This window comes from Symsagittifera roscoffensis, chromosome 2 (genome assembly GCF_963678635.1).
Source record: "Symsagittifera roscoffensis chromosome 2, txSymRosc1.1, whole genome shotgun sequence".
NCBI lineage: Eukaryota > Metazoa > Xenacoelomorpha > Acoela > Convolutidae > Symsagittifera > Symsagittifera roscoffensis.
In genome coordinates this window covers 23,277,843-23,304,161 of record NC_087063.1, presented here as the reverse complement: position 1 = coordinate 23,304,161, position 26,319 = coordinate 23,277,843, and the positions used below count along the sequence as shown (strand labels likewise).

The 26,319-nt window shown below is 33.5% G+C and overlaps 2 protein-coding genes across 3 annotated transcripts in view; both read right to left on the bottom strand.

Annotated features, from left to right (window-relative positions):
- LOC134839383 (anillin-like) overlaps window positions 1–26,319 on the bottom strand; it is an 87,315-nt gene that overhangs the window by 362 nt on the left and 60,634 nt on the right. For both annotated transcript variants that reach the window (XM_063854913.1, XM_063854914.1), the window contains exon 12: window positions 4,217–4,356. In XM_063854913.1, coding sequence (XP_063710983.1) covers window positions 4,217–4,356 — 140 coding nt within the window. The remainder of the gene's footprint in view (window positions 1–4,216; window positions 4,357–26,319) is intronic.
- The window catches only part of LOC134839392 (V-type proton ATPase 21 kDa proteolipid subunit c''-like), a 327,751-nt gene that overhangs the window by 291,677 nt on the left and 9,755 nt on the right, over window positions 1–26,319 (bottom strand). The window lies entirely within an intron of this gene.

The following is a 26,319-nucleotide window of genomic DNA, read 5'->3' as shown; positions in this document are numbered from 1 at the left end:
CCTAATATGGCAGAAATCCCTTCCCGAAATACGCGTTACAATTACCATCTGACACCAGATCAATTACTGTTTCCGTTATGCTTCACTTTTGCATACATAATGATGGCACTAAGGAAAATAAAATAAGAAGCATCACACCTAGGAGAATGAACCTAGGCTAACTTTGGAGGGGGATTTTTTCGTGTGTGCAGGCGGTGCTTAACACACGACACTGCTGAAATTTGTTTTTAAAAATAGGGTCCTAATAGAGTTTTTGGAGAGTTCGGAAAACCAAATTGGTCGAACTAAAAAAAAAGGTCGACAAAATTAAAATTTTCCGAAACCCCTAGAAAAATTCTGCGCACGTCACTGCTAAAATGAATTAATTATCATATCAAACTTATGACAGACATTTTTTTCTACAGTCATGAGGCACATTAGTTGTAATTTTAGTTATCAACTAAAAAAAGAACAAATATTTTCTTCGTTTTGTCGTTTTCTCTCGGACATAACTTCTCTGATATAACTTCTTCCCTTTCTGAATTTAATTGCACTTAGTTTGATTGGCAATTTCCCAAATGGCATCAAAATCTCTCCAAAAACCGCAATTGCAGTTTGTCCTTAACCTAAAGTTTGACAGCATAGGACTGATTCTTAAACAAGTACTGGTAAATTTGATGGAAAAAAAATTGTTTTTCTTCTAGGAAACTTTATGGGTGGTCTTGAATTCTATAGTTTAATAATAATGTTCGAAAATGATTAAAAATTAAACGGCATTCACTTCTTGTTCATACAAGCCTGTCCCGTTTTTATATTTGAGATATATGCCATAAGATCATTTAATTGATAAAATATCTAATTCGTACTATTAATAGAAATGAAGTTTAGCAACGTGCGAATTCAATTGTGCTGAAGTTGCAATGAAAAAATACGACCATAATCGTATTCAGTTGATTATGGCATGATACCAATCTCACGCCAAAAGATCCATTTTCCATCCTCTTTTACGATTTTTATACAACGATTGTCCCCATAATAATTTAAGTTTTTTATTTGGTGCTCTCTTAACTAAAGCTAAACGAAAATTTTAGGTAAAATGCTGTCTAAAAACAAGCCTCAAAACGTGATAAGATTGTGAAGAGAGCCCCCAAACAACAGCAGAAAAACGCACGAAGCTAGTAGTCGAAATTTAACACAGAGGCGAATGACCGATAACGCTACTGGGAAAAACTGAATGAGTAGAACTTTGAGTCTAAAAAATTAGCAGTACCAGTCAATTTCAAAAAAAAGACAAACTAACATGCCTCAATTTATAGAGCAGTCTATGGAGCAGTAATAATTTGAAAAAATTAAATATAATAAAAATAAAATGAATTTTTTTAATTTGAGATTTTTTTGTTAATTGTCCCAAATAGGCCAAAATGACAATTTTTTTTTAACCCCCACAACTTTACGAAAAATGATTACAGGTAAAATATCTTTCCAAATTTAAGCTCAGTACAACAATAGCTTTCGAATAATATTTACAAAAAAATTCCGTCATAAATGGCTAGTTAAAATGTCGAAATTTGTCTGAAGAAAAAAAAACCACCCGAGCACAAATATTCCGTTACTTTCGTTACGAAAGTCGGAGCAATAATAGTCGGTTTTAATATCCTTAGCATTGGCTGTACTTAATTGCTGGTTATTGATCAAGATGAACACTTTCAAAATGAAAACAATTTATCGCAACAATATTTGCGTGGCAACAATATTTGCGACTTAGGTTGGAAAAAAAAGATAGTTCATACTATAACACAAGCTTTGCTTGTGTAAACAGCGGTACGTTGAGAACGGCAAAGATTGTCTAATGGACCTTCAACACGCAGTTTGAAGATCCTACAGCATAGTAAGACAAGGGTTTATGGAAATTCGACGAATGAAAACAAATCCAGTATCCGGAACAAGCGAATCGACAGAAGCAAAAAAATGGAGAGAAAAAACATAATTAAACAAATACTGCGCGAATCAAGGGCCAAATTTCACATTCCCCGTGTACTTCAAACACAAAATGCTTTCTTTCCCCTTGTACTTGTAAATGCTTTCTTTCTTCTCAAAATTCAAATTAAGTACAAATTTGCACCCAACGCGCCTTCTGAGTTATCTATAAAGTCGGCCATCCGAAAAATTTCTTCAGTCAAGCATGATGATTTAGTCTGCGATCAAAAGAGCAATTTAATAGGGATTTTTTTACAATTGGCAATTTTGCTAATGAGTGCGAAAGAGCTTGCATAAATAAATAACGAATATGGCTTTGATAGCTGTTAAACGAATAAGACTTCAGGTGTTTAAATGCAAGATTAAGAGTAAGTGTAAGATTATTCAGTGTAAGTGTAAGTGAAAAGACGGCTCTAAAGGGTTATATTATTAATCCAGTTTCCATTTTCAATTGGTTTGAACCACTTACTTTTCTCGATTCACATTCGTTAACCCGTGAAAATATTTGCTTATAAAAGGTAGAGTTTACTTCTACTCGAGATAATTAATGCGTGTTTCGTCTTATATCACCAATAGCACTTCTACCACGGTTGAAGTGTATCTAATATCGTCCGTCTTGTCAAAGGGAAAACGCCTTGATTAGAGTTCTTTTAAATGAATAATGACTTTCAAGTTATTGAAAAAAACCTGCAATTAGAACTTGATAAATTTGGAAACTAAATTCTATGCCTCATTCAATTACCGTGCTCTGTCTATTCAAAATAGATGGTACAGCCTATCCAATTTCAAAGCTAGTGAGCACTAAGGGAAGTTCTTTGGTTGCAACACTTTCGTTGAACCGAAATGATGAAATCATCTGAACTTGACAAGAGATGCATCTAATTTACAAAAAAACACTCCCTGGCACTTAAAATTTGATAGCCAATAAAAACTAAGAAAAGCACCAAATATACCAAAAATGAATTCTATGCAATGTATTCTTTTTTTTTAAAAAAAATGGTGGGTTTAGGAAGTGGATTCGAAATAGTCACCTTTAGTGTTCAACGCAAAAAAGTCCAAACTCTTAGATTAATTTAATCACCCAGGTCTTTTAATAGTTCAATCGAGAACTACATGGACAAGGCGATAAAGGGAGCAATGGTTGTCCTTCAAGCTTTATATTTGAAATTCAAAACGAACTAACATAGCCAACAGACAATAAGAAAAAATTCAATGAACGGAAGGAAACAGAAAAAAAACACTTACTTTCAAATTTCCAAAAAAGATGGCCTTGATACTCTTTGAAATTTAAGAACAATTTAAGATTGACAGTTTTTGACAAAACTATCCCAATTTGAGAAAACTGGAGCATTAAGGCAAAACTTTTTATTTCGCAGGTAAATCTGAAAATGGAATTCATATTTCGAAATTAGAATTGGATCACGTTTTTAGGGACTTTTATATTCTGCTGTTCATTAGTGGAATTTGCCTTCCTTTCAACAAAAAAAGAACTGAAAATAAAAAGAAATCAAAAGTCAAACCGCGAAAAAGTACATTAGTGCCTGAGAAAATTTCAAGACTTTTCCTGAAAAAAAAATCATCACGACTAATATGAGTCTGAGCAACGTTCATCGATTCTAAAAAAATTGAACATAGCCAACTGACAGTTGGAAAGAGTAATGAACGCAAGGAAACTTAAAAAAAAACTTTTTTCTTCAAAAATCTTCAACTTTTGAATTTCGAAGAACAAAATAGACGGCCTTAAAGCTCTTTGAATTTGAAGAGAAATTTCTGATGGACACTTTTTTGTTACAATTAACCCAATTTGAAAAAACTGGATCAATACGTAAAACTTTTATTTCGCTGGGAAATCTTTTAATTAATTTCCATTTTTGAAATTAGAAGTCGATCACGTTTTTTTTTACTTTTACACTTTTGCTGCTCGATAGTGGAAACTGCCTTCCTTTTAACAATAGAAATGCCATGAACTTAATAAAATTACAAGTCAAACTGCGAAAAATCAAAATTGAGCGTGAACAAATTTTCACATTTTTTCTTGAAAAAAAATCAGCAAGACCTATATAAAAGTACTCATTACGTTCATAACTCTTAATACTATAAGCAAATGAAATAACTTGAAATTAATTGAAAAAATATGCATTTTTTGCTCCTTTTGAACCAATTCGGTCAGAATAATTAGCTCTGCGTCGATAAATTTTCTTAATCAAAAATGAAATTTCCAACCCTATGCAACTTATGGTAACTTGAGCAGTTTTAATACCTGTAATTGACGACACAGGAGGGGTCGCTTTGGTAGGGCTCTTGCATGTTGAGAGCGAATGCGTGTGGGATGGCACACACACTCCTCGACACTTCTACCACTTCCACACAGCGCCTCAGGTCCACACATCCAATCGGAGCCTAGAACAACAACAGCACCTGCTTCGAAATTCTAGCTTCAGAACTTGAAAACTTTCCTAAATTCACGATAATCCAACTCATAGATAATAAAGGCTCAGAAAATTTGTATTTAAAATTTCTACCACAACTACCGGAAATTTCCAGTCAGAAAAAAAATCATTAATTTAAAAAATGAAAAAATTTCGGTATTTTATCGACACTAAATCTTTCTCGACACTGCATCATTAGTCTGAAAAATAGAAGAAAAAAAAAACAGTTTTTATCGACATGGAACACGTTATTTTTGAGGACAAATCACGACTGAAATGGCTTTAATATTATACCTCAGCTCACTGGCGGATTTAGGGGGGAGGGTCCCCCTTTGCACTATATTTCTAAAGGTGTCTTCGGCGCAGAGTGTTCCCCTTTGTACTTTCTAAAGATGTCTTCGGCGCCAAATATACTAAATTTGAGTGGAGAGCATAATGCAATAGGTTCGCAATATATCTCGCGTCAATTATCTCAAACTGGCATTTTCAAAGACCCCTAACTTAATGAAACCTAATCATAGGTGAGACATGTTTTCAATTGTGAATTACAAGAACCACAACAATCTTCAAAACTGACTTCCCCTTGAGGTATCTGAAATACTTTTTTGATTTTACATAAGATCAAAATTTGAAATGGTTCGACTCTTGGACCAATATCTGAGCCGGATTAATTTGCTGCATACGCTACGCTACGCCATAATGGAACAGGAAATAATCCGTATATTAACTAACCCAAATGGCAAATTTCCAATTCCCATTACTTCATGAAAAGAGATCACAGGTGAAATATCTTTCCTATATTAAGCTCCGTTTTAAGCTTCCTTTATTAAACTCCGTTTTATTGGCTAATCCGTAAAACAACTACATTTTGCAATACTAGCTCCACATACGTTGGGAAGTCTAACTAGATACTTTTTATAGGAAAACATTCTGTAGTGATAAATTTTGGCCGTGAGGTTTGAGAGCTTTTTTAAGTTAAGCTAGATGTTGCTTATACCTTAGTTTCGCAAGGTACCTCATTTCTTCCTAAAATTCTAGCTCATAACCTTTTATTTGGAGGCTAATTGCACTTTTGTCATCAGAGAACGGAATTTGCTGCACAGTAAGCAGATGAATTTGAACTAAGCTAAGAAAAAAATTGAAAGATTAGCCGCCAAATATAGAAATGAGCGTGAAAACTTGAAGTTTGTTTCTTAAACCATTTGACCTAGATGAATTAGAAATCACTTCGTCGATGAATACCTTATGTTGTACATATCAGCGGAACTATTCAAACTGGGAAGGTATTCGGCCCCTTGACCCCCCTTTTTTGGTAATAAATGACACACATTTTGCGTCGATGCACCTAAAAATTTTCGGAACAAAATTTTTGGGGCAAAACTTTCCAAAACATGATCATAAAGGCCCATTTTGATTTTCAGTTGCATGCATTGCAGAAAATTTGGGTCAAAAATCCTCAAGTTCTGGCTGAACAAATTTAAAAGAGCCTACACGTAAAATATAGGGCGAACGTCAAAGGTCATTTTAAAAAAACCGTCTCGTTGGCGAAAACCCTCGATCCATGCATGGCGTTAATAACTCGCCTGTGTGAGAGTAGAAAAATACTGATCGTGTTATTGAGTTTCACTCTTATTTCCTCTTTTGATTTCCTTTTAAATTTATAATCACTTCTTCAGATAACTCTCGAGACGTTGGTTGTAATAAGGAAATTCATCTTTGGTTGCGATCGCAATTCAGTTGCTCGTTGATTGGAACTGAAAACTTCATCAGCTCAGAGAGAGAGTGCTAATCCTTTTTAGAGGCCCCGAAGCGGAATTAGGAAAAGGCATCTAATTAAACCAAATCGTAGTTAACTGGAAGGAAAGGAAGGTTCATCAGTACGTAGTGCTTATGTGCCAAAAAATCCAGTTCTATTATCAATGACGCTGTCAATAGATGTTAATCAACCTATGCGGTAACAACATTTACAAGTGCCAAAAAACAATCGTAGGCTTATAAGCTGTCGGAACAATTTACAAAAAAATTCATTCTATTCATGTTTAAAAAGCTGTGGAAACAGTTTACAATAAAAACGATGGAAACAGTTTACAATAAAAACCATTCTAGTCATATTTTCGGACAATAAGACTCATATTGAGAAAAAATGTTTTCTTGAACCTTACAGACCAAAATGTCTGTTTTCCAATAGAAATTAGGAAGAAAAGTCTAAATAACCAAAAAAATTGCATGTAGTTCTTAAGCAGGGCACAACAGCGGTTCGCCGTGATGGGCTGTACAGCTCGTATGTTGGTCCTATCCCTCGTGGATAAATGATCTTATATACTTTCTAAACCGAAAAATCATACTTTCTAAACCGAAAAATCAAATTTTTGAAATTATCAATTTGACAGCTATCTTTCCATATTACCACATATTGCTGCTTACTTAATTAAATAACTCAGTAATCTATTGAATCGGAATCGAATGAGACTTGAAAATAAATTATTTCAATTTCGCCGTTTTTTGAAATATTTTTAATCTAAAAGCTTGATGTTTTGATTTGATAAAGCATGATATTCGCAGAGCGAAATAACTATCAGATACGGCACAGAAAGTAAAATTAAAAAGTTACCTAGCTAGAACAAAAAATTAAGATATGAAAAAAGCAGAAGCAGCTATCGCACTAAAAAAGAGAAAATTCATATCAATGAAACTAGCACGTAACGCATCTCCGGTGCTTCAAACAGATTAATGAATGAACGTAACATTTTTTCAAAACTGAAATATGAAAAATCAACTAGATTGATGCAACAGAAACAAAATACGGGTCATCCAGAAACGCTTTTTACTTCTTGATTTGAACAATAAAAATCAATTCAACTCTTGAGTTTCTTTTAAAACTAATATGGTCCGATCTCAACAACTACTGGCTTTCAAATCTTCGTATTTTTTTCAACTCAGAAACAAAATACTAAAATGACCGAAAGCATACAACTGCACTTCCAATATTTGAAAGAAGACTTCTGAAACGATTTCACTCGCAAAATCGCTAGGTTCCAAAATGAGATTCTCGTTTAAATAGTTAATCATTTTCGATAGGCCGTTTGTATATCAATCGCTGTCATTAATTGTGTAATTCCGCTGACAGCGCCCAACTGAAGGTTTAAATAATTCCATTTTCGTGAAACTTTTTAAATTTAACTGAAAGAATTTGATAAAATCATAAAAACTTTTTATCTCAAAAATTTAAATCATTCAGCAGTCAAGTGAAGGAAGGATTTGCAACCCCTGAGAGTACCCTGACAGCAACAAGCTAGAATGTTAATAATTTCAAATTTTTTGAGTTTTTTTAAATTTAATTTACTTGAAAAACTTTCAAAATCATAAAAACGTCATATCTTGAAAGCTGAAAGGATTTGAGCAGATATATTTGAAAGCTAGATTTCAACCCCTTAAATTGCCCTGACACCACCCAACTTTAAGGTTGGGAAATTCACATTATGGTGTCAAAAAATCATAAAAACCGTCTTATCTCGGAAACTGAAGGAATTCTAGCAGTCACTTTTGAACGCAAGATCTGCAATTCTGAGAGCATCCTGACAGCAACCAAGTATAGCGTTGCAATTTTCAAATTGTGTGAAATTTTTCAAATCTAAGTTAGTTTAAAACTTTTGAATATTTAACCATGGTCCTGTCTCGTCAACTTAAAGGACTAGGGTATTCATACTAGTCGGCCAAATCCGCAATCCATGGGAAAAATGTGACAGCACCTATCATATGGTTCGTAATTTTAAGTTTGGTGAACTAAAGGCTGGAACGAAAAAGCCATTACATGAGGTATAGAAAGATGAATCCCACTTTTTCACTACCATACACTGCGCTGCCCTTCTCTCCTACCATGCTGGCATCAAAGCTTCAGTCTTACATTCAGGCCGTTCAATTAGCCTAAGAACAGGAAAATCGAAACAATTTCTTAGGCATTGCAATATACGAATACGATATAGCTTACTTTAAAAAAAATTTCGTTTAATATGCAAAAAATACGTTTAAAACTCTTAAACATGGCGAGATAGTGAAGCCACATTTAAATATATAATAGCTAATAGATAGATGTACGACTTAGGTTAACATTGAACACTTATGAATCGTTAATTTATAATTGATATTCACTTATACCAGAAATTTTCTATATTAGACATTTCAGGATAATTGAGACTGGTAAAACCTGGGTACAAATTGAATAGCCTAGTGTTGCTTAAGATTTCAGAAGTCAGCTTTACTAACCAACTGTCTAGACTTCATTTTTGCTTCCATAGAAGAGTCCAATTTCGTGTTTGAAAATTTTTTACCCTGTGTATGTGTTACTCATTTATCCCGGTTGTATCACAAAGATAAAAAGACTTATCCTAGGGTACTAAAGATATTCTGAAAGCATATTTTATAGTTTTAATCCAGATTTTTTAAATAAATGTTCGATTTTTGCTTATTTGCTCTTCAAAGTGGAGAGCAATTGGCGAAATTTTTGATGAAATTTGTTTTTGTTTGTAACCATGGAAAAAAATGGCCTAGATGATATCTTCGGTTCAGGAAAATTTTATATTGGATTGCAACTTGAAATCTGATGCTAAACCTTTATATATACAAACCAACACATAATAACTAGTTTTATTAATTTCAGTAAATCCAAACTCCACCATCAAAATATTGTAATTTCAACAAAATATTGAAGAATGCTTAAAACAAGTACAATGGTCCAAGGATGAATTCTGATCAAGGAAGTTCATAAAAAGTTGGGAACCGATTTAGAATCTATTTGTCAACCACCCACCTATCATCTTGAGAAACGGATGAACACATTCCTTACTGGCATATGCTTAACTGTTGAGTAAGTCATATGAGTGAATGTTTTTTAATCTATAGGCAACCAAAGGCGAAGAAATTGGTAAGAAGGACCCAAATTATCTTCATTTTGTTGGTTCGCGACGAGCCAAAAACCATTTTTCGTTTCTGAAGAGCTAAATAATATTGCAATTCCATTTTTACAAGCACAATAATATTGAAACTTTGCTCTGCCCCGAAGAAGAAACAATATTAGAAGCATCTTTTCTTGTGGTGCTACCTGAGAAAGAGTTTCATGAATCAAAGAAACAATTTGATCAACGAAATGGTTGAAACTGACTATTCTACTGTTTTATAATAATCATAATAAATTGTTTGCAATTTAGATTCCATTCACTGTAAAAGTTACTACATTTACAACCAAATGAAATCTCTTTGAAAGAACGCCGCGGAACTCTGCAGCCTGTTTTCAGCCGCCTCTGATCCTGCAATGACTTCTGTTGGTTTTTAACATCGATAGTTAATCAAGAAATCAATAAAAATGATTTAGTGAGAAATAAAGTTGAAGCGAAAAGGCGTGAAAGTTCATCAGTATACCTACCATTGACAGCAACTTTTTTAAAAACTAGCGTGTACAGCACCTTCCGCGCTTCGAATTTTCAACAACTCAAAAAACTATTCTTTGAGTGTACTCTGACAGCATTCAGTTACAGGGTTCGTAATTGCAAATTTTGCAAAGTTTTTTATTCAAGTTTTTATACAAATTTTGAAGAACCATAAAATTTCTTCGAAAAATTTAAAATGAACTAAGAAACGTCACATCTGGGAAACTGAAAGCAACTGAGCAGTCGCATTTGGACGCAAGATTTGCAACTCCTGAGAGTATTCTAATAGTACCCAACTACAACGTTGGGAAATTCAAATTTTGAGAACTTTCACCATTAGTTTTCTAAAAAAAAAGGTATTCACATCTCGAAAACTACCAAAATTTGAGCAGTCTTTTTTGATGGCAATATTCGCAATCTTTGAAAGTACACGACTACAGGGCTGGGAATTTCACTTTGATCAATTCTTTTGTAATTTGAGTTTTCTGAAAATTTCAAAAAAAAATACAAAAATCGTCGTATTTCCTAAGCAAAAATGATTTGGGTATTTTCAATTGGAGGCCAAATTTGCAACCCCTGAGATTACTCTGACAGCCCCCCAAATACATGTTAGGATATTCACAGTTTGAAAAAAATAATAATTTAATTTTCATGAAATTTATTTTGAAAAAATCACAAAAAACTTCGTATCTGGAAAACTACAAGGATTTCAGCAGTCAAATTGGGAGGCAAAACTCGCAACTCCTGAGAGTACCCTGACAAAGCCTCTACAGAAAAGAAAATTTCAAGTTTTGTGAAATTTTTTATTCCTAAAATTTCTGAGAAATTTTGAAAAACCTACAAAAACGTCATATCTCAAAAACTAAAGGAACTTGAGCATTCATATTCAGAGACAAGATTCGAAACCCGATGAGAGTACCCTCACAGATTCCAATAACAGGATTGAGATCTTCAAACTTTTGGAATTTTTCAACATGTAACTTTTTTTGAAAATTTCGGAGAAAATCATAAAACACGTCATATCTCGAAAACTACACGGATTTGAGCAGTCATATATTGCGGCAAAATTCGCAACTCCTGAGAGTACCCTGACAGAGTTTCACTACAGAGATGATAATTTCAAGTTTTTGTGAAATTTTTTTAATCTAAGTTTTCTGAAAAATTTTGAAAAAACCAAAAAAACGTCATATCTCGAAAACTACAAGAATTTGAGCAGCCATAATCAGAGGTAAGATTCGCAACACTTGAGAGTACCCTCACAATATCCAACAACAGGATTGAGATCTTCAAAGTTTTGGAAATTTTGAAAATCTGAGTTTTTGAAAATGTTTTGAAAAAAAAAACATCTTATCTCGAAAACTACAAGGATTTGAGCAGTGAGAATTGAAGGCAAGATGACGGCACCCAACTACAGGGTCAAAATTTCAAAAATTGAGAAATTTTTTAAAATTAAATTTTCTAAAAAATTTTGAAAAAATCACGAAAACTGCCTATCTCGTAAACTTAAAGGATTTGATTATTCATATATGGAGGCCAAAATCGCAAAACCTGGGAATACTCTGACAATGTCCTACTATCGGGTTGCTAATTTCAGATGAAACAAACACTGAATTTAAACTGGAAAATCGAAAAAAAAACCTTAACCCTTGCAATACACGATTTAGCTTAAACGTGAAAAAATTCTTTTGTTAAACATGCAAAAAATAATACGTTGAAAAAGCTTTAACATGGCGAGATAGTGAAACCCGCATTTTAATAAATAAAAAATAATAGATGAAAATAAAAAATTAGGCGACGGGTAGACAGACATAATCAAATTAATTAAAATACAGACAGACTTAATTTGGCCTCGAAAAAAATACTGAAAAATTAATGACCTTGCGGAAAACTAATTGAAAAAATTTCTCAAGTATTGCAATATATGATATAGCTTGAACATGAAAAAATTCTTTCGTTAAACATGCAAAATTATTATGCTTAAACATGGGAGATAGCTGTCACTCGCATTCAAATATAGTATAGATAGATATTGTTTCTACTCAAAATGAGGTTAACCAGTTGATAATTTCCTAAAATTAAATTGTCCAAAAACTCATGATTAAAGATTTGTAATTGATATTCTGTGCAGTTCTTAATCCTGGTTACAAAATCTGGGTAGTATTTTCGAACAAAGTTGAAAAGTTTTCTAATTCTAACATTTATCGAAATTTATTGATTACCCTTTGAATGCACAGATATCTGCCTAGCTGATACTCTCTTTTTCAAAATTGTATTCAAATTTTTCTCAGTTACAGCTTCCTGGACACTGGCAGATATGCACTCTTTTCTCAAAATCTTACATAGTAACTTTAATAATTCGAAGATATGTAATTCCTTTACGAAGTATATTTTTCATTTTTGTCTTATTTCGATGCTTTCATTTCTTCTCTTTAAACAAATATTTTTTATGAGTCGTTTGGTTTTAGGTTCAATTGTTTCTATTTTGTTTTGTCTCTTGACGCATAAGCCAAAACCCCGTATTGTAAAACAGGTTTCAAATACGCGTTATATGCTTTCAGTAGTTGATCTTTATCTAAAATTTTCCTCAAACCTCAACCTGTAATACATACCACAAAACCTCGACAAATTGGTTTCAATTTTTGTATTATGATCAATAAATGAGTCAATTTGAACACCTAAAAATCGAAACGATTTTTTTTTCTTCAATAATTTTTTCATTCGTTTTTTTATCTGATTTTCCGCTGCTCTTCTTAGATAGAATCATTGTTTTTGATTTATCTTTATTTAAGGTCAGCTTGTTTTTTTTCTTGCCAACTTGCTATTTTGTTCAATGCTTGTTGTTGTTTGCCGGTTAACTCACTGTTTCTAGCTGTTGTTTTTATGACAGTGTCGTCTGCATATATATAAAATCAGATTACTTCCACTATTTTCATTTAGCTAAATATCATTTTTTTAATTGATGAACACAAGCGGGCCTAGTATGGATCCATGTTGTACTCCATAAGTCACAGTTTATTTTGAGAGCGTTTGGCTTTAAGGGCAACGTATTGTTGTCGACTTCTAAAATAAGATTTCAAAAGATCCACAACAGGTCCCGAAAACCATATGCGTCACATTTCTCAAGTAAAAGCATATGGTCAACTGTATCAAAGGCTTTTTTAAGGTCAATGAATGTGCATTGTGTCTTCGTGCACAACACATATTCATGTGTTGAAATTGTCTGGAAAAACTTGTCTATACAAAAACTTTTGAAAAAGTTTTGTCAAAACTGGGAGCATAACTGGACAAATCTTTTTCAAGTAATAGTGAATAAAAACCATATGTATCCAAACTAAACTTGGCGTGTAGCAATTCGATTATATTTGATATTTCATTTTGCGTTATGTCTGCTGAAAAAATTGAGTTAATTTGCTTTCTGACTCTTATTTTTTTCAAAAGTATTAAAATTCCTTGCCAATTTGTCTCCAACATTTGCAAAGAAGTCGTTAAATTCGTCAACATTTATGTTCTTTTCTTCATGTTCGTTGTTTTTGGTAGCTCAAGTTAGATCGTTATAAAGACGGAAAAATTCTCTGCTAATGTTGTTGGTCTTATTTCTGGGCTTTACGTTCAACAATAAAAAAACTCATCGCAATTAATTTGGTCATTTTTTGTTTCAACATGGAATAAATTTTCATATTTAGACCCATTTAACTCTTTCAGAAAAGATTCCAATTCAAGTTTGTACCATGGTCGGATTTGGGTTTAAAAAAAGTTCATATTTGCATTTTTGTGAATAAAAATCAGTATTCATCTTCAAAACGTCGGTAACTGATGATTATGTAGTAATTTTAAACGCAATATCTGATAGTGATATTGCGTTTAAAATTACTCCATAATCATCAGTTACCGACGTTTTGAAGATGAATACTAATTTTTTACAATGCAAAAAAAAAACAGATCTATACACATCTTGCTGGTCTTAGTTTCTCTGGTTGCTTGCTTTCTTAAGCATTTTTTTAAGCATTTAATATGCTTATCAGTTCAGAGAGTCGTTTGCTTTTTCTTAAAATATTAATGTTAAAGTCACCACAAAATGAATGATGTGTAGATGGTGCTACTATAATATCATCCAAAACTTTTTGTAGTATAAGGAGTGTCTGAGTTTTTACCGCCCTAGGAGGAATATAAACACACGTAAAAATTGTACTTTTCAGTTTTTCGTTTGTAATTTTGACGCTTAATAATTGATTGTTGTTACAGCTTGTTCTTTTTATTAGTTCATAATTGAGTCCACAATTTATATATAAGCATACACCTCCTCCACTACGCTTACTAGATCTTTCAATGAGAGGTTGATGCTCCTTAATTTTAAAAAAATATTGAAATTCTGATTTGGTGAAAGCCAGGTTTCGGTGCAACATATAACGCTAGGCAAATAATTTAGTTGAATTAGGCTAACTTGAAATTCGTCTATCTTTTTTGGTAACTATCTGATATTTTGCAAAAGAACCTGTTCAGTGGTATTCATGATATACTGCATTGTGTGTCTTTGTTGATCTGAGATAGGAAAAAAAAACAAATGAAGGTCAAAAAATCACGAACTCCCTCAGTTGGCCTGAAAATTTTTCATACGCTGTTCTTGTATGTAACCTGAAGATTTTTCATTGATATTCAAGTTTTACAAGAGAAAAAAAACTGAAATTTAGATAAGCTTTAATTTTAGGATAAAAAAAAGTTTTTATATTTTTAACTTAACGCGTTATCACAGCACAAAAGTTAACTCGCATAACCTGTCCATAAGCCCCTTTCCAGGCTCAGAGGTCGCGTTATCAAAAACAGCCTGGAGCGTGCGCGTTATCACAAGTAGGGCAAATGGGACTGACAGTCTGATTTCAATCTGAAATTGATTTTGACTACCAAAACGAAACAAAAAAATAGTTTTTGTGTTAAGTTGTTTCTGACATTATTTGACTTTTCAAACCAAATTGTAAAAACAGGGAAGAACAATCCAAAAAATTCCTTTCAGAGTTCAAAGGAAAAAGAATCAAAGAAATAGTATAATTAATAGAACCAAATTTTGTTAGTGCAGAGTTGCACGGCGCTTTAGTATCAACTGATTATATCTTTCGTTTTATCATAACACAAAGTATGAAATACTCAACGAAAAGTTTCAGTTCGAGTTTATGTGTCTATTTGTTGCTCATATATGTTTTTTCCTTCTGGTGAGACTCTATGATTTGCACCTCTGATGCTGTTGTTAACCTCAACGAATTTTCGTTTGATCGCATTTGTTTCCAATTTATTGAGATCATACAAGCTATTGACTTTTATATACTTTTTCGATCCATTTTCGCATTTAGCTGCAACTGACACAATGCAATTGTTGGTCACTGTCTCCAACCCTATACGAACAGCAGTTGCTTTGATCTCCGCTTCAGCTTTTGGCAATGTTTCATTTAAAATATTAAACTTTTGGTTTATTGGGTTGACCTTTTTCTAAGAGCCCTTCTATTTTTCCAGACTTGCGTTTTGGCCTCGAAGTAAATGATTTTACAGATTACGCTGATAAGGAAAATACCTGTATCACCAGGCAGGACATGGCAAGCTTTCACACCTTCATACTTAATTGTTATACCCAAAAAACTCTTGAAAAATTTAAGGGTTTCCATTATTACGTTTCTCACATTGCGCGTATCGTAAGGAGGATTCAATATCATAATACTATCGTTTCTTGAATATCTTTCCTGAGCAAGCAGTCGTTCCTTCATGTCCCGTTGATTTTTTTTCCAACTCTTCAACACGTAATTGTTGAGCACCCGAAATCATTTTAAGTCCATCAACTTCTTTTTGTCACTCGCTCACCTTAGTGACTTGTTTTACTCACGGAATCTCGAACAGCAGTGGAGCTGACTGCTGTTCCCAACACAACATCTTGTTGTTGCACCTCCACGATAAATAATCCGTCAAATAAATATTTAAAAATAATCATAAAAAATGTAAATTTTAATAACAAAAATTGGGAGAATTATTAATTCAATAAAATCGACCAAAAGAAATTTCAATTGATTTAAGCTCAAACTTTTTAAATCAGATCGGCCTCAGGGTTCTTAATAATCAATTACTTTATCAATGTCAAGTTTTGGGATTCTTTTCAAAAGAAAGTTTTTGCCAGAAAGAGAATTCGCAAGAAATTTTATTTCATTTCAAGTTTCAATTAAAATTTCTGTCTCTTTTTCTTCGAGGTCAACCAACTGTTTGATTTGAAAACATTGGCACTAAAGTCGTCTCACTTTCCAGTAATTACACTTCTTCCAAGAAAAACATTATCCGACAGAGTGCAACAAAAAGGAAATAAAAGCAAAAGAGAAAAAAAACAAAGCAAACATAGGCGAAGCTGCACCTTGCAAACACAAACGAGAAAACGGCAAAAAGTAGCTCAAAAAAGTTAAAATACAAAAATACTACTGTGGACCAAAATCGAACCTCGAGGAAGTGTCACACATCCTAGCATCTGCGCCATGAGCGCTTGACAAGCTTCAAATACTTGCCGTCAATAAACCAGATACAACGCTGATGCAACAAAAATAAACTAAAGATAATGCTAATCCAGCAAAATTAAACTAGATGTAATGTTATTGCTGCAACAACCCCACCAATGGAACACTTTTATTTGCGAAGTGGATTAGAAAAAAAGGACTTCATAATATGACATTACGCCACACATGTGTAAAAAAAAAAACGAAACCTTCTCTTTTCTTTTAGGAATTCTTTCAAGGAGATCAAGTAGGTTAATAAGACGATATAAAAGCTGAAATTTAGTACATTGCATAAGCATTAAATTGAGAGTTCACGTACAAATAACTTCTATGAATAACACCCTAAAAAGACCATCAAATTATTATGCCAAAAAATCCATTTGTTTTTAAATTTAAAACTTAATGATATTTTTTAGAAAGTAACTGAACTACTGCTAAAGATGATAAACTGCAAAAATAACAAACAACATACGCTAGAAAAATGCGCAACCTGTAACACTATTAAATTTCAAAAATCAGCTTCTCAGAAATTTTCGTTTAATGTATTCTTGAAGTTTAAAAAATCAGACAAGTTTTCTAGAACTGGGAAAAAAATTTCAAATTTCTTACAATCAATATCAGGACCAATAGAGCTTTGATATGATGCCTCATTTAACACCCTATAGAGCTTCAGCGTTGAATATCAATCGATCCCAAATAACATCGTGTGACACCTGGATAGGATGAGATTCAAAAAACATGGTCAACAGACAGTTGGAAAAGAGACGATGAACGCAAGAAAACAGAAAAAAAAAAATTTTGAAGAACTTCAACGTTTGACATTCAAAATAAAAAATACATTAAAGCTCTTTGAACTTCAAAAAAACTTTAGGATTGGCAAACTTTTTGACAAATTTAACAAAATTTGAGAAAATTGGATTAGTATTTAAGATATTTTTTTCGGCTGGGAAATCTGAAAACTAAAATCCACTTTCAAAACTAGAAGTCAATCACGTTTTTCGTGGCCTTTACATTTTTGCTGAGCTTGCCTTCCTTTTAACATATAGAATGAAATAAACTTAAAAAGACATCGAAAATCAAACCCCGAAACATTAACTTTGACCGTGAACATTTTCTAAAACGTCCAGAAAAAAATCAAGTCCTATATGAGTCTTCACTACGTTCATCAATCGACTCTTTAAAACTAGACAACCTATGGATTTCGTTTCAATCCTTTTTCTAAACTTTCTATTAATCTCTTAAAAAAGCATATTAAATAAGCTAAATTAGACATCGAAATATGTATCAATAAGAAAGAATAATAACATCAGCATTCCACATAATTTTTACAATTATCTTTAAGCTGCTGGTCTGAGTTGATCTTTGCTTTGACGTGCAGAAAACTGCGAAGGGAGTTGATTTTCTTACACAAGTAACTGCTGCAGTAGAAATACAAGAGCGGGTTTATGATAAAATTCAACATATAGATTGTCTCGGTGATGGCGTATATCTTCAACACGACTGTCGGAGACACGACTGAAGAGAAGTAGTTCAACACTTGCAGAAGTAACTGCGGCAACACTATCACCAGGTACAGTAAACACACCATGAACAGCGAAAAGGTCACCTTGTGTTTCTGGTTTCGCAACCTGCGCCGCTTCAGTGCTTTCTTCATCGTTTTGCCACGACTCCCCGCTACCCGAGAAAACCTCCCCACCGGACGACTTCCTTTGGCTTCAGTGCGCGTGCGCTGAAACCCTTCTTTTTCATTTTTGCTGTCAGCTGAATTACGATTTGATGCCATACTGATGTCATCGCCCGAATTTTCACTCGGGTAAAACGAAGTGAGAGTCGAACGAGTGGAGTCGAGACTCAACCTTGGGTGCGCGGCGCCCACATTTACATCAAGATAATCTTTTTGAGCATTCATTTCACAGCTGCCCACGGAGCACTCAGAGATGCGGTGCTCAATGTCCCGACTGTATTCAATTGCAGAATCCACAGCAGTTTCCTTCACGTCCTCCGCGACTAATTCTTGAATACATGTTGTAATTTGAGTGCGAAATGTCCCCGTGCAGTTGCATTGTTTTGCGTAACTATCGCAGGCGCAAGAAAACTTTTCGTCTATCGCTCCTGACAAGTGTAGACTCGGTAATCCACTGACAGAGTATGTTCTCTTCGAGATCCCTAGCTCCAATTTGTTCGTATCAATCGAGTACAGCTCTTCTTTGCAGAAATGTACCTCGACTTTTGAACTTAACATTTGTCTATGCAACCCCGCGTCACTCAACTTCGGGTTTTCTTCGTTGGGCGAATGGGACTTAGTTTGCTTCAAATCTGACTTGAGCAAGTTTTCAGAAAAACTTGATCTTTTCTGGCCGTCCATTGATATTCCGGTACATTTGCGCGCGTTTGGTTCAAGGGGTGCTAACATTGCATTAGTTGTGTATTTTCGCGAGCAATCTTGCTTCTCGGTCGGATTTTGTCTCTTCGAGTCGGGACTGATGACCGCATTCGGGCTGGGATCCGACTTGTTATCGTCAGAATGGAGAATCATGGGGTTATAAAGTGGCGCCAAAAATGAGTGAGCAAAGTAGTTTGATATGCCCTTATACACTGCATACAGCGACATCCAGCACAAAAGTACCAGAATTACTCTTGAAATGAGCCAGTAGTTTGGGTACATTTCGTTTAGCCAGTCTGACAATCCGAAACAAATGACCAATTCTGGCAAGCTATGTGCAAGCACCAGAAGAGTCATGATAATGAGCCAACGTGTTACAATTCTGACCGAGAACCACGACTGATATTTCCACGACTTTTTAACGGCAACATAACGATTAACACTAATTGTTATGACTAGTAAAAATGACATGGTCGTGAGAAAAGTGTACGGGAAAAATTCGAACGAGCAAAGCATAGACTGGGATAAAATTTCTAGCAGAATCTTCGAAAAGGCAGTTTTGATTAATACAACTGCACAAATACACATTTCAAGCAAAGCGTTACAACAGATTAGTACTTCGCTAGCCATTCTTTTTTTCTTGACCGAAAACATGACGAAAAGAAGAAAATTGATCAGGAAGGCAATCACACCCAAACACTGTTTGAGCATTTTGTCAATTTTGATCAATGTCGATGGAAGAAACAAGGGACCATCTTGATAAGTACTAGTAGTGTTTGATTCATTAGAATCAATAAAAACTTCCAAAAGCTCCATTATGAAAGATGAAAAATTCAAACTTTGAGCAGACTCATTTAAAAACCCAATTTCAACTGAAATCTAATCTTTATTATTGGAAAGCGACTCTGGAAAAAGCAATAAAATGAATAAAAGCAGCATTTTTTCAGACAGCACAATGAAAAGCAAAATAAAATGTGGGATGAAGAAAATCTACGGATGGACTTGACTTAACATGAAGTAAATTAGCCAATGGCAGCAAAAATAAAAGGAGGAACACTCCGTTAGCAGTGAAAAATATGACCAATGAAAGTCTAGAAACAACTAAAGCAAAAAACTACAAAAGCGCTAGTTTCGAATTGAGCATTATATAACGCACGAGAGAACGAAATTGCGAAAAAAACTTGTCTTACACTGCGATTTGGTATATTCTTTGACCAATTGAACAGTTCAGATTTATTTGTATTTTCAACAGGTACGATATTAAATTTGTATGCTCATAAACTTAGCCATAACTCGCCTTTAAATTTAGTTGTATAAATGAAAATAGAATAAATAGGAGCATAAATTTAGCGTTTGCAACTAAATGAACGACAAAATAAACGAAAAAGAATGAGTAAACGACAAATTCCTTTTGAATAACCGAGGATTGATTATACTACCCTCTCATTCAGTCCAAAGCAAAAGGTAAAGAAGAAAATTTCTTTATTTAGACCTCGCCTTCAGAGTATGTATCTCAACCAGAAAAAAAAACTACAAATTGAAAAAGTATATTCATAATTTCTAGAGTCATTTTTTCCTATGACAGACACTTTTTCCTTTTGTTGGAACAGCCTGCGTACTCCAGGTGCCAACCTACAGAGTAAAATTGTACACAGTACTTGACCTGAAGATGAAATGAACACCTTTAATTTCAAATAAGAAGTATAAGAAAACTATAACGATGTCGAAGAAAACCTAACGGTATGAAACCAACAAAGACGAGTGCAAAAATCAACTGCAACAAAACCTTGTACGACAAGGATGACCGATTACTGTGCAAGTACCACAAAATGTTCCGATCATATTCATAAAAAAAACTTTTAAAAAGTTCATTTTTCTTCAAATTAGAGTCGAATTTACTACCTGGTGTGATTTGAGAACTATACTAACGCCTAGAAACTTAGTGCAGTAGACATAATCGACAATATTTGTATCGGAAAAATGAATGACAAACAAAAATGAAAAACAAAAATTTCTAAATTTTATCAGATTTTTTGCCAGATTATTTTCCACTTATAATTTATTATAATTATAATTTAATTATTTATTTATTATAATTATAATTATATTTATCACGATTATAATTTTTTAGCAAACGTTTATTGCGCAGGAAGCACTAAATTAAACAAAAAATAGTGTTCATTAAAATAAAATCATAAAATTAGATTTTTAAGCCTAAATAAAATAAATTTTCATATGAAGATCGTTACTCGATCGCTTTACTCTAGTTAATTGTGGTACCTGATTTAGCTTGCAAAAGGGATAAGGAAATTAGACAAGCAAACTTGACTGATCTTATAGACCGGAATTTAGACGTTGAATTTTTTGTGCCAAAATACTAGCATTTTGGACAAAAAGCTAAGGGTTAACAAAACTTATTGCTTGAAACAAACTTTCACATATGCAAAAAAGTTTATAATACCATTGCATATCAAAATAGTTATTATAAATGATTTATAAACGTTAATCAAAATGTTATAAAACATTTTGGAAATGTAAATTATACAATCGCTAAATGTGAAAAAATGATCAGCATTTAAGAAAGCTCGAACGAAAGTTATTTGTAGTCAGCGAAAGTTAATTGTAGTCAGTTGACAAATTTCACACAAATTAAAAATACAATTACTTCTACTTTTTTTCGTCCCATATTCTTAGTTTCGCATGGACGTCTAAATTCAAATTTTGAAGTCTAAATTCTGAAATCTAAATTCTTAAGTCAATTTTTGGTCACGTCTACTTTGTCCCATTCTCGCACAAGAGGCCCCATTTTCAATGGTCGGAATAAAGATTTTTTTCTTGAAAACAGTGTTTTTCTGCGGGGGGAGAGAGAAAAAACATTGCGTGTAAAAATTGATACTGGCTTCGGCGAACTGCAACTATTCTCGCAGTTTAAAACAAAACCGAAAATCAAACTTTTAAAAAAAAAACAAACAAAAAAATTGAAATTCAAATAAAAAAATTCTTTTCACAGCTTAATACACGCTTCATGCTCTCTTTTTTGCTCGCTTCAGTAGCTCAAATTAGATTTTGAAAAAATTAAAATCGATTTTTCTCGACACTGAGAAAACATTTAGACAATTTTTTTTGAAGGTAGTTAGTATCACCACTGCTAGGGCTTGTATAAGATATATCACTCGATCTAATTTAGATGAATGTTCGTGGTACCTGGTTTTCGGCGGAAAAAAAACAAGATTAAAAATTGAAAAAAGAAACACACAAAACTAAGTTTCTCCACACTTTCAGTGGTCGGAACAACAAAAAGCAAATTGATATTCGTTTACATATTGGTTTGAAAAAGTAACAAGAAGCACTGAATATCCTAAATAAAGGGAAGCCGTGAAATAATAACAAATCATACACACATTTTTAAACACTGCGTAATTAACTTGTTCGGGAAGAAAATATTTTCAACAAAAAGGCATGCTTTATAAAATCATGCTTTATACTTTGATTGTATGTTTTCTAGAAACAATTTTTTCTTTTTTTTTTGCAGATCGACCATCCGAGTACTTGCCCTAGCACTGATAGATGACAAAATTTTATTTGAGTAGGATTTCCCGGCCCAATGAACCCAGAGAAAACTCAGATTTCATGCTTTGGTTATGGTGTTAGTTTAAACCACAAGAATAAGCCATATACTTGAGTAACCTACCACAAAAAAAAACGTCAGACTGGCAAATTATTTTGCAAACCTGCCAGATATTGCTATCAAAAAATTTTCAATTTACCGACTACCAGCTTTTGAAAAATAAAGATTACGTTCCTTTGTACTAAATGAACAGACTGAAGAGCTAAGCTTCCAGCAGATACAAGAACCGACATGACATGTAACATCTATTGATATTTAATCAGTGGGATTTGTGAGAGTTTTAATTTCAATCTATGCGTACCATCATTCATCAATTTATATTTGCTAAATACTGGCTCATTCATCAATTTTTATCATGAAAAATAGCTTAATCCAGTTAAATTCGTTATGAATGATGTACAGTAACACGACCAAAACACCTGTTTGTTTCATTTGAAAAGGGGGGCAAGCTTTGGCTTAAATGGAGCCAAAATGAGGAGAAACAAATCACCCAGTCCAGGAAGATCAGATTGAACTTCAAATTAACTCGGAGGGCCTTTTCCATTACTACTCCGCCGTATCAAAACGGCCAACATGAACTTTCGAAATTAATCCCCCACCAGAATCAAAACAGCAAATATGAAGATTCGTTTTTGTACCCGCCAGGATCAAAACGGCCAATTTGAACTTTCGAAAATAATTTTTTTTCCAATTTTTCTGAAGCACTAATACCTCAACTTGCTACATTTTAGTGGCACAAAACAATCTGAAAATGCATTTCCAGGCAAATTCTGTAGATATTTACCAGCAAGCACATTTGTAATTAAAAATTGCTATCTAAAATTGACCAGAAACTTACGTGCAGTGAGCCGCCTCAACATAGCCAACAAAAAAGATCCAGTGAACAAGAACAACAACAAAAAAACGATGCACTATTTTCTAAACATTCTCCAACTTTGGAAATTCAAAGAAAAACCATATAATCTTTCAACAATCAAAAACACAGCCAACTGGAAAAAAAAGATGACTTGAATCGCTGAGGGTTCAAGTTTTAAAAGAAACCAATGCAAGTCATCAAAGCAACTTGAAAAAATCAAGTTGCTTTGATGGCTTGCATTGGTTCGCAAAAAGCTACAAAACTCGGAAGCAAGCTTATCAAGACGACATGAACCTGAAACATTATACGTTATTAAAACTGTTTGAATCGGTCGGCAAAAAAAAATCATTTTGCAGCAAAGTATTCAAACAATGATTCTTTAAACAATTCAAACTGTTTTCAAAATTTAAAAAAAAAATTTATGGCTTAATCTGGTCCGCAAAAAGTTCAAGGTTTTTCGAGCCAGCTATAAACCGATGACTTTTGAATTCAATCAAGTTGTTTTGATATCTTGAAGTGGCTCGCAACAAACTTAAGTTTTTAGAAGCAAGCTATTCCAGAAAACGGAAGAACATTTTCAATTTGATTCGATGGCCTGATATTGGTTCAAATTTTTCTTAACAACCAATCAAGCTATGTAACTTCGTTTATTCTAATCTGTTCCGCTGTTTCGATATGAAATGCAAAAAAAAACAAAATGTTTATCGTAAGTTATGACCAAAGATAAGTTCCTACGTTTTTTTTTCAAGTGATGAAAACTTAACTTAATCAATTGAAGTTTGAACGTTTTTTAAAGCAATGAAACTTTGAACTTTAAAACAGTTCAAACTGTTTTAAGAATTTGAATTAGTTTACTAGAAAATTTCTGCAGCAAGCTTACAAGCCATAATAAATTTCATGTCGATTTATTTGATGCTCAAAAAATAAAATTTATGAAGTAAGCTATATAGGCGACAAAACTTCATACCCCCCCCCCCCACACGATTGGTTTTTCCAGCAAGGGTATTATTGAAGATAAATTGCTGGGGGCTATAATGGGAAAGAACAGATAATCGTCAAACAAAATGTATAAAATATTTTAAATTTAGCGGTACATATTCAAAGCTAGAAACTTTGAAAGCTTCTCAATATCTCAACCAAAATCTGCCTAGACACTTTGACCTAAATGAAGCTTCTAAATATTTTGATATTCATCCAGAGTTTAGATTCAATAATCTTCTAGAATTTTCCCGCCTTTCGCAAACATTGTCTCTAACGACTTTCGTAAACCATTGTTCCCCATAAAAAATGTCTGTAAAATTGCGTCCATAGAGCATTTGGCATTAAGTTTAAATGATGGCTTGTCGCTAGAGCTTTCAAGCGAGTAAAGCTCACAAAAAGTTAGTTAAAGTTGAACACTGCTAATTAAGCTATAAAAAACTAAGATTTTGAATCTTGGACGAGGCACCAAATAATAAAAAGGCCAAAAAACATATCTCCGCAATCCGCACACAAAAATTATAAAGCAAAAAATAGTTTTTTTTACTGAAAAAGCAAAAAAAAATAGTTTCTTTGACTAATTTTTTGTTGAAAAAGTATGTACACAGAAACCACTGTGGTCGGAACTTTCACCTCTTGTCACTCTAAAAACTGATTGCAACAAACTAAGTTAGATCACTGCTGGTCACTTCGCAGAACTTTTTAAACATTTTTTTTGAAAATAAAAATTTCAATTTGCTTTTGTAAAGCCAATTGCTGACGAGAGAGTCGCTTATGATTGACAGAGGTCAAGTTTACCGAACTCGTTTAAAGTAACAATTTAACCAAATCACTTCCTTCATTAGCAACATTGAATCGATTTTCCGGACAACATATTTTTTTCTAATTTAAAGCTAAGCTTAGGTAGCAGAGTGATTGTTTTGCTCATTGTTTTATCTCGCCTTTTCAACCCTTTTCTTTAAAGGCTTAAATTTTTCACTTAGTTCCTAATTCATTCTTTTGAATGCTCAAATAGGTGTTTTCAAAATCAGACCTAAAACTATTCAGCAAAACGTAGGCAGCCGTGCTTGTCAAACAAGCAGATAATCAGATATTAACAGGAACAAAGACTCGATAATCAAACACTTTTTGACTAGATTGCATTTCGACTATTCTAGATTGCATTTCGACTATTGTAAATTTCCTTTCAAAATTCCAATAACTTTGCCAACAACCTCACGGTACAACTCATGATACGGCACTCTAATAAGTCAAACAAGTATTTGAGGCATCTAAAGTAGAGACGGGAAGAATCATTGACTTTTTTTCCTGCTTACCAACTATAAAGTGTACTGAAATAATGAAGCAAAATCAAACTCTCGATCTTTTCTCAAATTTCGAGAGAACAGAAGACGCATTTTTACCACACGTCCATGTGTATAAAACTTGTGAAAGGTTATTAACATAGCCAACTGACAGTTGGAAAAGAGTGATAAAGGCTATAGATCTCAGATAGGGACTCGATTCCCCCCATGTTATTTACTCCACTTCTTTTTTTGGCAAGAACGAGCGGTTTAATAAGCGTCTGTGGTGTAATAATAGATAGGGTAAAATAGTTAGGGGTAAATCAGATCACATCATAATAAGCGTATTTAACTTTTCCTTGGTGGCCGCCCTCTGAACACTTATAGTCTTCAGGAAAAATTCTTAAAATGCTCTAATAACTACACATGTGCATTCATACATATTAATTCATTTATTAATGCAATTAGGCGTATATGCACTTTTTGAGTTCAATTGAAATTCATCTGCTAAAAGTTACGTAAATAGCACTCTTCAAATACGAACGTGGAAATGGCGCAAAAAAATCTAGTTTCGAAAGTTTAATTAATTTTTTAGATTTCCAGCGGAACAAAAACTTTACATTAGCCTGTGCTTCTCTCCGCTGTGGATATAGCATGCATTTAAATAGCTATCTGTCGAGATTGGACAAAAACAACTGCACAAACTGTAACGCTAGTCCGCATGAATTACACAACCTCTTTAACTGTCCATCGAAGCCAACATCTCTTAAACTTGACGACCAGTAGCAAAACCTCGTTGCAGTCGCAAAATGACTCAACTTACTAACATAATATGGCACATTAGGAGTTTTTCTCGGTTCTCTGC